This window comes from Scleropages formosus, chromosome 16 (assembly GCF_900964775.1).
Source record: "Scleropages formosus chromosome 16, fSclFor1.1, whole genome shotgun sequence".
NCBI classification, from domain to species: Eukaryota; Metazoa; Chordata; class Actinopteri; order Osteoglossiformes; family Osteoglossidae; genus Scleropages; species Scleropages formosus.
In genome coordinates, this window is record NC_041821.1 from 2,118,028 (window position 1) to 2,128,688 (window position 10,661).

The following is a 10,661-nucleotide window of genomic DNA, read 5'->3' on the forward strand; positions in this document are numbered from 1 at the left end:
TTCTGGAAGAGCAGAGCTGCTTCAGCACCAAAGGTCAAACCGAAGGACATGTATAGAGCATCCCTTGAAACAGAGTGACACCAGTTACTCCCTCCACACACGACATGGGGCATGAGATGGACCCTGGAGATGAGGGTCTGTGTGGCCACACCCACCTGCCCACATTTGGACCCTCAGCCCTCTATCCGAGTCAGACCTGGACAGAGATGAGGGCTGCGAGAAGAAAGAAACCACTATTTTACCACCTTCAGGACCACAGGGGCTGGTCCAACAGTCAGTGGCAAGAACCCAAGAGTCATCCTGGCAATCAATGGGGCAAAGACCTCTGTTCCACCACAGGCACAACCTCAGAAGGCCAAGAAAAGCACAAGATCATCACAAGATCAGAACGGAGCTGCTGACATACAGCATTTCCACAAACTGTTTTTCCAGGACCCAAACTGAACCCAGAACCAGATGGACACGTTTGACTTACGTGGGATTCCACAGTGTTGCTCAGTCACAAGTGCGCCTTCTGAGTCCACAGAGGTTCAGGTTGCTCCACCTACCGCACAAGTATGACAGCACCAGGTAGCAGCACACCTCACACTAATATCACACAGTGATCTCCAGAGTTTGGTCTGCAAACATTTACATTTATTTATTTAGCAGATGCTTTTCTCCAAAGTGGCTTCCAGTGAACTCTATGTGGTGTTATCAGCCCACACACCTTGTTCACCACGGTGACTCACACTGCTAGATACACTACTTACACTGGGTCACTCATCCATACAAACATGTCTTTCGCACATTTGTTGGGGCGTGACCTCACACCAAGCAGGATAACGTGGACAAACATGTGCCGGTCTCTGTCAGTCTAACGCCTGCTGATAGAAATTAATTTAAAATTTCTTTTTCCCCCCCATCTTATGATACATAGATGCACGATCAATGCCGACCAACACCACCACTGATGGAATAACCGGCAAATGAGAGCTTTCGCCCACAGAGACCAAGCACCAAACTTGAACCCAATTAGAACTTGATCTCTCCTACCTGTACATGGAACCTATATTCTGGGTAGATGTCCAACCTATCAGCTTGGGAAACTGGAGACCAACACCAAGTATCATTTTCCTGGGCCTGTGCTTGACCTGCAAGCAACGAAGTAGAACCCTGTCTGTTTCAGCCATGTCCTTGTTCTTGTGACCATCTGTCACCTGTGGGCAGAAGACCTGAACAGGACACTGGAAAAAATTAGAGTAACTGGTTACCACAAAGGACCTTCTTTTGCTCCCCCACCCCCCTAACCTGACAGACACATATCAGGTGCCTCAGCTTCTCATCCAGGAATAGAATGGAGGAAGTAAACACAGCAAACTCAGAGCAGTGGACACGTGACCAAACCTGGCGGGTAAGACAGACACCCAAGTACAGGATGGTCATTCTCCAGCGCGTGAGTCATTTACAGTCATAGTTAAGTTTATTTCCATTTTTGATTTCATTAATGTCCTACGCTAGTGGAGAAGTTCAAGACAGCAGACAATCATTGTGTTCCCCTGGTGTTGACCATTCCAAGCCTTAACTGCACGATCTCTTGTTCTACGTTGGAGAAGTAGACCTTAGAACAGCTGACATCATGGAGGGTGGAAAGCAGCAGAGTGAGCACCGCTCCACTATCATTATACCAGTCGGGATGTGCTCAGCTAAGCTTCATCACCCGTTATGAGGCCGCAGACACCGTCCAGCCCGATTCAGGTGAACCTACGGTGTGCACAAGTGATGGTGGAACCAGGAGTGTTTGTGGAGCAACATGACCAGTACTGAGCGTCACTGCAAAGCATCACCGTGAGGAAGCGTCCTACATCACAGGACCCCTTCTATGTTCACACCGCTACTATTCCAGCTGGCGTTTCCGAATCAGGCAGCGAACACAACCATCCGCATGACTCCTGCATGAGAAGTTCACGATCCTCCACCGCGCGTGGCCATTCGTGACCTAACCCATCCAAGATGATGGAACGTCACATGTGTGACTTCACCCATCAGGAGGTATATGATCAGCGTAAAAATCGAAAGGCCATAATCCATTTTGGCAGAAATGAAATGCGCTCACGCTGCCACCTCCCACAGTGACGTCACAGTGGAGCTCCTCTCCACAGCTCTGAACGGCGACGCTCAGATCTCACCAACAAAAGGAGTAACTGTACGACTGGAAGCGGCAATTAGGCAATTCGACATGTCTGAGCAACGGCGCAAAGCATGTTTGCAGTAAGGGGGGCTGAACATTCAGCCAGCAGCCGAGCGCCTTCAAAGACAGGAGGAGTTTGAGCCGAGCCACACCTGAGCACCGCTCACCTGCACAGATTTCCCGCACACAGCGGGGGCACCCAGAATGCGACCGCACGGAAGGGAAGGCTTCTCGGTACGAGTGGAATCGTCCTCTCGCCCTTTCCTACATCAAGACGTGTCTACAGGCCGGTGGTGGACATTCGCGGTCACACCATGGATCGAACAGCAAAACGTCCTGGTCCCCGCTCTGCGCCCCAAGGGTTGTCTAGCTCCGTCCACGTGAGATGAAGGCTATTCGTTTAGCTGAAGTCTCTACCCACAGTGGCCAACAAGGCCATGACCACATGGTGCCACAAGTACAAAGTTTACACACCTCCTGCCACAGCAGGGGGGGGGGAAAAAAAAAAAAAAAAAACCAGGAATTTGTTTCCTCCTTCCATCGTGTTCTTGTAAAGCACTTCATAGCCACGGTCACACGCACCCGAGCAGAGAGAAGGGAAGAGTCACTCGATCATATTCATAACCTCCAGAGTGACTCTGCAGATCTTACACAAGAGTCGTTCGCACCAGGCGCCTCGGCCACGTCCGCATTTTAAACACCTCGCGTATACGTGGTGTCGTGTCCCTCTGAAGTGCATTCCAGCAGAAGGAGCTCTTCTCACGAGAAGACCACCGATGTGTGACTGTTCACAGGTGTACAGGTCAGCGACACCGGTTCAGTCAACACCTTTTCCAGAGAGAACCCAAAGAGGCACAAGTTTACCATGTTATTACAGGGTTACATCATTCTACAGTGAAAAACAGTAGCTAGGAATGCCAAACACTCCAGTATGATCAGCCAACAGGAAAGTAAAACCTTGATTTCAGCCTTCAGGTCAAGAGCAGCAGCGGTTATTTCCAGAGGAGGAGCATAATATTTATTTACTGCTTTTTACTGGAAGCGACTGGATGAGAACAAACACCTCGCTGGGACTGAGGGCTTTTAGTGAAGTGCCAACATGGTACTTCACCGCAGTACTAATACACTTTATTTTTGGAGGAAAAGTGCAGCTAAAGCACCAGCAGCAGCAGCAGCACTTTGCCTCGACTCCCCATCCATCTTTTTATCTTCCTCCTCATCATCATCCTCCTCCATCCATCCATCCATCCCCCCAAAGCCCTGATTAAAAAAGTATCTCTGGGCTCCATCCAATATTCACCGACGCACCTCGGACGCCGTTCAGATGTCACCGTTTCCTGGACACCGAGGCTACATAGAATCTAGAGCCGTAAATAAAGGCGCAAACTTAAAGGTCCGTCCGTGTGGTAAAAACACTGCGTTTACACCACAAACTAGGAACCTTTTCCCGATGGAACCGCTAGTTGCGGACCGATGCAGCTTCTTGCGGAACCCCCCCCCACCACACACACACACACACACACACACACACACACACACACACACACACACACGGCTTTTTGCGGAGCTTAAGGACTAAAGTGCCGCGGCTTCCCCGCGTGCGCTCCGTAAGTAAAAAAAAAAAAAAAAAAAATCCCACAGCGCATACTTCGCACAACAAACCCCACCTTAAGGTCCATCCCTGAGACCCAGCAGACCGGACCCAAGTACCAAGTACAGCCTCTCGAACCCGCGACCACGTGTAAGACGTCACGTACCGAGGCGCCGCGCTCCAGCAGAGACATCAAACAGAGCCGCTCCGCCCACCCGCTCTATACCTGTGTCCTCAGTGACGTCATCGTCCCTTTACCCCTCATTGGCGACAGGTGGTGCAGTAGGCGGAGAGGTGTTCGAACCTCGAACCCCTTTCTGACCTCGTTCTCCTTCTGTCTCCGTCTCCATAACATATCAGTTAAGTATGAAGGACAGCAGGTAGAGTTACTGCTTATGGATCCAACAGTTGTGGGTTCCAACCCCCCCTGGCTGCAGTACCATGAGTAAGGCACTTACCCTAAATTTCTCCAGTAAAAACTACTCATCTGTATGAAGGGATAAATAATTGTAAGCTTGTAACTCTAAGAATAACTGTAACCTTACATTGTATTTTGCTTTGGTGAAAAAAGCATCAAATAGATACATCATTTTACATCCTTTTCATTTATGATGCATTTTTAAAAGGCACATTACTGGCTGCATAAATAGTTAATGGAAAAAATATCTGTCTGTGCTGTCAGTCTTGCGATGGGTGTACACTGCCTTATACCCTGTGCTTCTGGGATAGGCTCTGGACCACTGCGACTCTGAATTAGGGCAAGCAGTTATTACGGATGATGGGTGTTTGGACAGATAGATGTCCGATCCATATTGTTGTTTTGGGCAGCAGGTGGCGTCGTGGTTAAATAACTGCTGATTTGGAAACAAAGGTCGTGGGTTCAAATCCCACCTGCTGCTGTAGTACTCTTGAGTGAGGTAGAGTATTTACCCTGGCCAGATACAGTAATAGTTGCTGAGCAGTGTAGACAGGTGGATAGATGTGTGCAGCTTAATATTGTTAAGTTTCTATGGAAAAAAGTGTGAGCTAAATAAATGAATGTAAATGTATTTATTTAGGCAGTAGGTGGCGCAGTGGTTAAAGCTGCTGTCTCACAGCATCTGGGTGGTGTGAGAGGACGTGGGTTTGATCCCCGCTCAGTCTGTACGGAGTTTGCATCTTCTCCTCGTGTTTCTGTGGGTTTCCTCCCATAGTCCAAAGACATGCTGTTCAGGTTCCCCCATAGTGTGTTAGTGACAGAGAGCGTGTGTGTTCCACTGATGTATGGATGAGTGACCCAGTGTGAGTAGTGTACCTAGCAGTGTAAGTCACCGCGGTGAATAAGGTGTGTGGGCTCATAACACTACATAGAGCTTGTTGGAAGTCGCTTCAGGGAAAAATGAGGCAGTAGGTGGTGCAGTGGTTAGAGCTTCTGCCTTTAGATGCAAAAGGTCCAGGTTTCACCTGCTGCAGTGCCCTTGATTTTACACAAAACTGAGTAAAAGAGTAAAAATGGCCCAGCTGTGTAGATGTACCCTTCCCATCTTCGGCTTGTGGACGCATCTCTCCTGCACGCTGAAGAAACAGAACGCCCCCCCCCCCCCTCCCAGCAGCGCTCCTGTGTTCCTCCGAGGTAGGAAAAAAGACGGGAGGGCAAACACAAAGCGCACATTCTGAGTTCCTGTGAAGGGGCCCATTGTGACGCCCGCTGCACCGCGTACCACTGCTTTCCGTTTTTGTTCCACCCGGGGCAGGGGAACAATATAAAAGCATATGTGCGATCCGCAGAGCAGACCGTGGCATTTCGAAACAAATCCACTGCTGTCTTCCTTACTGAGGCACTTTGAAAACGTGGAAGATTGAGGAAATTCATTTCGCATCTCGTTACATCTCATTAAGCCATTTACAATGTTCTTTGTGACGTTCTCTTTTTTCACCCTGCTTCTGCACAGCGATAGTGTATCTGGGGGAGGTGTCATGTTCCAGACCCCTTTCCTCTGAAAGCGCCAGTCAGGAACAATAGTGCCCAGAAGAAGAGATCCTCGCTGTCCAGCACTGGCATACAATACAGTGGGTTCCGTTGGTATCATATTTCCTCGAGAGCAGCTCCCTCCCCGCAACGCTGCTAAGAGTGTTTTAACAAAGTGGAGATGCATCTGACAAGGATTGGCCTCCTGTGGACTGACCAGGTCTCGTCTCCATAAATGAGATGCCAAACAAAGTGAAGCGGGAAAGTTGCACCGCGCTGTTCTCCCTCTCCCTCTTCCTATTTCCCTGCGTGGCAGGAAATTACAGATAATGAGGACAACCGCATTGTCCCTGTAACGACAGACAAACTGTTCCGAACCCACAAACACGTTCTCGTCCCCACGCCCCTCCCTGTAACGAGAGGCATTTTTTATCTTTTTTATCCCAGGATCTGCGTGAACCTGAGAGGCGCTGTGTGTATCTGGTACTCAATGTGTCTAGTCTTTCAGCAACCGAGCAGCCCTGAACACCTAGTAGTGTGGAGTCTACTGCTCTCCAGCACAAGTCGCTTTACCCCGTTTCCAAAGGCCTTCAAGAGCAATTTGTGCAACTTGGGCTGGGTTGTGTCGGCATAATGGATCATGGTGAAATACACAGTGAACAGCATTAAATGGGCACCGGGGAACGTAGTGGCTGAGGACACGTGTGACCCGTAGGTTGGTGGTCTTGCAAAGAAACCATTTAAAGTTAATCAATTCAGCAGAATATTCAGCTGTAAGACGAGAGGCACAGAATCTCGTCAGTCTCCCAGGTCCTCGTACGCAGATCGCTGTTGGCTCGCCTCATGAAGCGAAAGCTGGGAAAATACCCTGCAGCCACGAGTTTCTTCTCTGGAATCTGACTTATGGAGAACTGTTGGAACTGGTACCTTCAGCTTTTGGAAGAAAAGGGCACATTTTTGTAGCGACCAGCTTCATCGCACGGAAAAATACCTGAATGCGGAATTGGAGAAGCCAGAATACATGAAATACTTGAACCTACAAGACTGGTGAGAGATTTTATCTTTAAAGAAATCATCTTTAAGGCATCAGCAGTTATTCTGCTGTATCATTACAATACAAAACATACAAATAAAAGGAGGCAAGTGTCACGTTTTGGAAAGATTTATTTCGGTAACTCAGTTTTGTCCCATCAGGCACACGATACTAACTAAAATGATACTGTGTGAAGTATTGTGGATATAACAGGTGTTACAGTGCAAGTAACAACTTCAGTACAACATTTACACTGTATTGGGCTCAAAATAGGCAGGCCTGACCTTCATGTGCACAGATTTCAAAGAGTACCACCATCCGTGCCAAGTGTACCAGATGATGCCATTGTCCGTGACGGCCGTGTACGGGCCCTGGTAGTACAAGCCGTTCAGGTTGGCAGAGTGACATCTAGAGGAGAGGAGCAGAAGAGTCGCGGTGAGAAGGCGCCGAACGGCAGCGGGAATCCCGCCTGGGAGTAAACAAAAGCCAGCAGCGGACCTGTTAAACCACCACCCGGCCTTGTCCTCCCGCGCGCAGTTGTGCTCGTAGCGGTCGTTGTCACGGTCGTACGTGCTGAACTTCATGCCCTGGTGGCTAGCCCACCACTGCACCTCGGGGTGGTAGGTGCCCGCCAGCGAGTCGCCCGCTGTGCCCGTGTACTCGCCGAACCCCAGCTGGTAGGCATCCTGAGGGACACAAAGCGCATGCTAGATCTGTTCTTCACTGGCGCCCTGTTGCGTAAAACATGAGAAATTTCACAGGCCACACACACTAGCTCCTTTCGCCCAAAAATAAGTAAAAACATCTGTTATGAGTGTTTTCACTGTTCTTCTTTATCTGAGCCCTTTGAAGCAGTATAGTCCAATATAAACTTTTCTCAGTCCTGCTGTAAACCACAAGGCTGCGTTTAGGAGAACAATAAGGACCCGAAATACGAGAGCCTTTGTCAGAAATCCTATCCGCTTAAAATTCCTACAGAAATCTGCACAACGGCTCGTGTGACTTCGAGAGCCGCGTGAAATTCCACTCAAAATAACGACGCGATGGGGAGGAGGAGCTGCGTACCTTCTCGTCGGCCACTTTGAAATGTTTGTACACCGCAAATCTCTGATTGCCATCAAAGTCCTCCATGTTGATCCGCAGGGTGTAATCCCCTGCAAAGCAGAGTCACAAGACATCTCTCAGAGGGACCGTGTGCTTGTGCCTCTGCTCGTAGCGCAAAATACATCGGCTGCTCATATTTTGTACCATATTACAAGACTGCATACATCATAAGATTTAACACATCATGTTACAAGGTGGTAAGTCAGGCGCTGGGCTAGGTTCTACCTTGGGATGTCAGGTAATGCAGGTTGTTGTTTCCCAGCCAGAATTCTCCCGCTGAGGAACGCATGTTTCCAAAGCCTTTCTTGTATTCTGCCCAGTTCCTGCGAAACACCAAACAGGTCCTGCTAAGAACTTCACCAACCTTTATGTCCGTCGTGGTCTTTCTCTGGTACATCTGATTCCCTTTTCTGTTAATAAATCGAGCAACGACAACGTAGGGGAAGGTTTTCTGACCTGTAGAAGGACTCCTTGCCATCAGTCCGCCTCTGAAAGACCGTCCACCCGCCCCCGTCACTCATGTCGCAGTAGACGGTCATCTTGTTTGGTGACTGGAGGGGTTTGATGACGTACAGTCCACTCTGCCTTTTTCCGTCATTGTACACCTGGGAACAGTCTGGCCAAAGGTGGTCAGCCCTGCTGCAAAGCTACTTTTGGTCTGGCATGAGTTTTGGACATTTTAGATGCAGTTTGATGACTTGGTCATGCAGCTCTTCACATGAGTCCACTTTCTGGGCCTCCTAAATTTTGACTGTTCTGGGAGACTAATTAAGCATACCACTTTGTTTAACCGTCCTCTTTATATCACAGTGTTTTATTTCCCTGTGGATCATTGCTGCTGCAATGTAGGTCACCTCTGCCTACAGAGCAGCAAAGGATAAGGAAATAACCAAGAGAGAGGGTGTTTACGCAGAGAAGTCCAGTCGAGGCCGGCTTGTTCAGCCTCATTCGTGTGTTGGTCTTCACATGGTGTGTCCCCAAGCCAAGTAAGGGAGCACGTGTCCAGCAGAGACAAGATGAACCCTACCTGTATACTCCACTTGTCCGCTGGGGTCCACGTAGATGTCGTCAGTGACGGAAATCTGCGTCTGCTGGCTGCGCAGCTGGTTCAGAAGCATCTGCTGCCTGGCGACTCGTTCTTCTAAGGTCTTCACCTGAGCCTGTAGGCGTTGCCTCTCCTGCTGGCACTCATCCGAGGACTGCATGCCCATGGTGCCCACGACATAAACACACGTCACAAACTCGCTATATGGAAGCCATTTGGGCAACTCTATTGAACACAGAACAGCACAACCCCGAGAAACAAATGTGTTCCGTGAACTCATCGCTGAACCGAATGCAAACACATACTGGAGACACATGCTGTCTAGGCTACAGATCTCATAAAGAAATGTAACAGAATAGATATAACTGTGACTACTGTATGTGTGGTGTCTATACATTTGAGGAAGCAACATACAGTTTATAAAGAACAACACATTTAAGAGATTCTGAGTCTGCAATTATGAAAAACACAAGTGAACCAGAAACCAGCTTCTTACCGAGACACAAATATGTGTGAAGAACACCAATGCAAGGATAAATTCCTTCCGCACTCCAGTTTTTCCCATCTTGGACCTCTACTATCTTCTGAAGGACCTTCAGAATCAATGTTGGGAGAAAGCTGAGGAGCTCAGAAGCGTCGATCTCCCAGTACATGCACAAGTTGGGCAATGATCCGTTGTTCTGCCTGGTAGGATGGATGCCTCCAAACCTCCTAAATCCAGTCATCTAGCATCTAGCAGTCTGGTCCAGTGGTGAGTCACGACAGAAGAATGTTCAGATGGAACTGATAAACGTGATGGCAGTAAACAAAGACTGAAGCCAGACTGACCACATGGTAAGACATCAATAATTCTAAAACAGCTCGTCACATTTGCTTTTCAAGGGGATTAAGTGTGTTTGAAAATGCTTCAATAAATCAGCACCCATAAACTGTTCAAGTCTTGAAATTTGCTACAGCATGCTACCATGGTGAGGAGCACCTGGACTGTCAACATTGGAACACTTCGTGGTGAATTTGCCGCAGACAGAAGAAATTCCAAACATTCCCAGAAACAGAAATGGTTCAGCTTTAGCACCTTCAGAATAGCCACCATGATTCTGTGTACTCATGGAGAACATGCCACAGATCACTCAAGAATGTGAGGACATGGCCTATGTCATGGAGACCAAGGGTCACTGATAGGACCATGTGTGGAGTGGAGGTAGAGGGATCTGTGGTGGGTTGATGCTACTCACAGAGCAGCATAGTTGCACTGTGACCACTGATGTTCTGTCCTCCTCATGTCCGCTTGAAGAGGCTGAACCCTCCTTGTCTGCAGAGATAAATTCATGAGGAACGTCACTGGCATCAAGTGGAGCGCTGTCTAAAAAGCACTGTGATGACATCAGTCATAATTCACCGCACTCACCGCAGTACTGCGAAGTACAGGAAAACTTACCAGACAGATCATGCTGCCTACATGGTGTATTAGTAAAATGTCGTACCCTGTACTCTTGCACCAGTACCCAAACATACTTGTGACTGCTGTAAAAGCCACTCCTTCGTTCGACCGGAGCTACTCCGAAATGGAACGTGGTAAATTCGCTTCTTTGAATATGAATACGGGCAAACTGCGTTACGACCTTTCTTGTTCTTCCTCATGTTTATCCACAAAGGCCAACTCTTCCAGACCCTTCCTCTGCCTCCCCCCCTCTCTCTCTCTCTCTCTCATTCGAACCCTTGATCCATGTGTACCTGCCTTTATCCGTCATCCATTGTACGAAAACGCAG

At 48.6% G+C, this 10,661-nt stretch overlaps 1 protein-coding gene across 2 annotated transcripts; it reads right to left on the reverse strand.

Moving 5' to 3' along the window:
* Positions 1-6,865: 6,865 nt before the first annotated feature.
* Positions 6,866-10,277, reverse strand: LOC108924432 (fibrinogen-like protein 1). 2 transcript variants are annotated; one of them, XM_018735763.2, is made up of 8 exons: positions 10,127-10,277; positions 9,388-9,631; positions 8,874-9,045; positions 8,303-8,462; positions 8,072-8,169; positions 7,808-7,896; positions 7,241-7,428; positions 6,866-7,150 (listed from the first exon to the last, which is right to left on the reverse strand). In XM_018735763.2, exons 2-8 carry the CDS (start codon positions 9,454-9,456, stop codon positions 6,991-6,993), a joined length of 936 nt encoding a protein of 311 aa, XP_018591279.1. In that variant the 5' UTR covers positions 9,457-9,631; positions 10,127-10,277; the 3' UTR covers positions 6,866-6,990. The 2 variants fall into 2 exon arrangements, with proteins under 2 accessions (XP_018591279.1, XP_018591278.1); XM_018735762.2 differs by having other exon boundaries at positions 9,388-9,674.
* Positions 10,278-10,661: the final 384 nt, after the last annotated feature.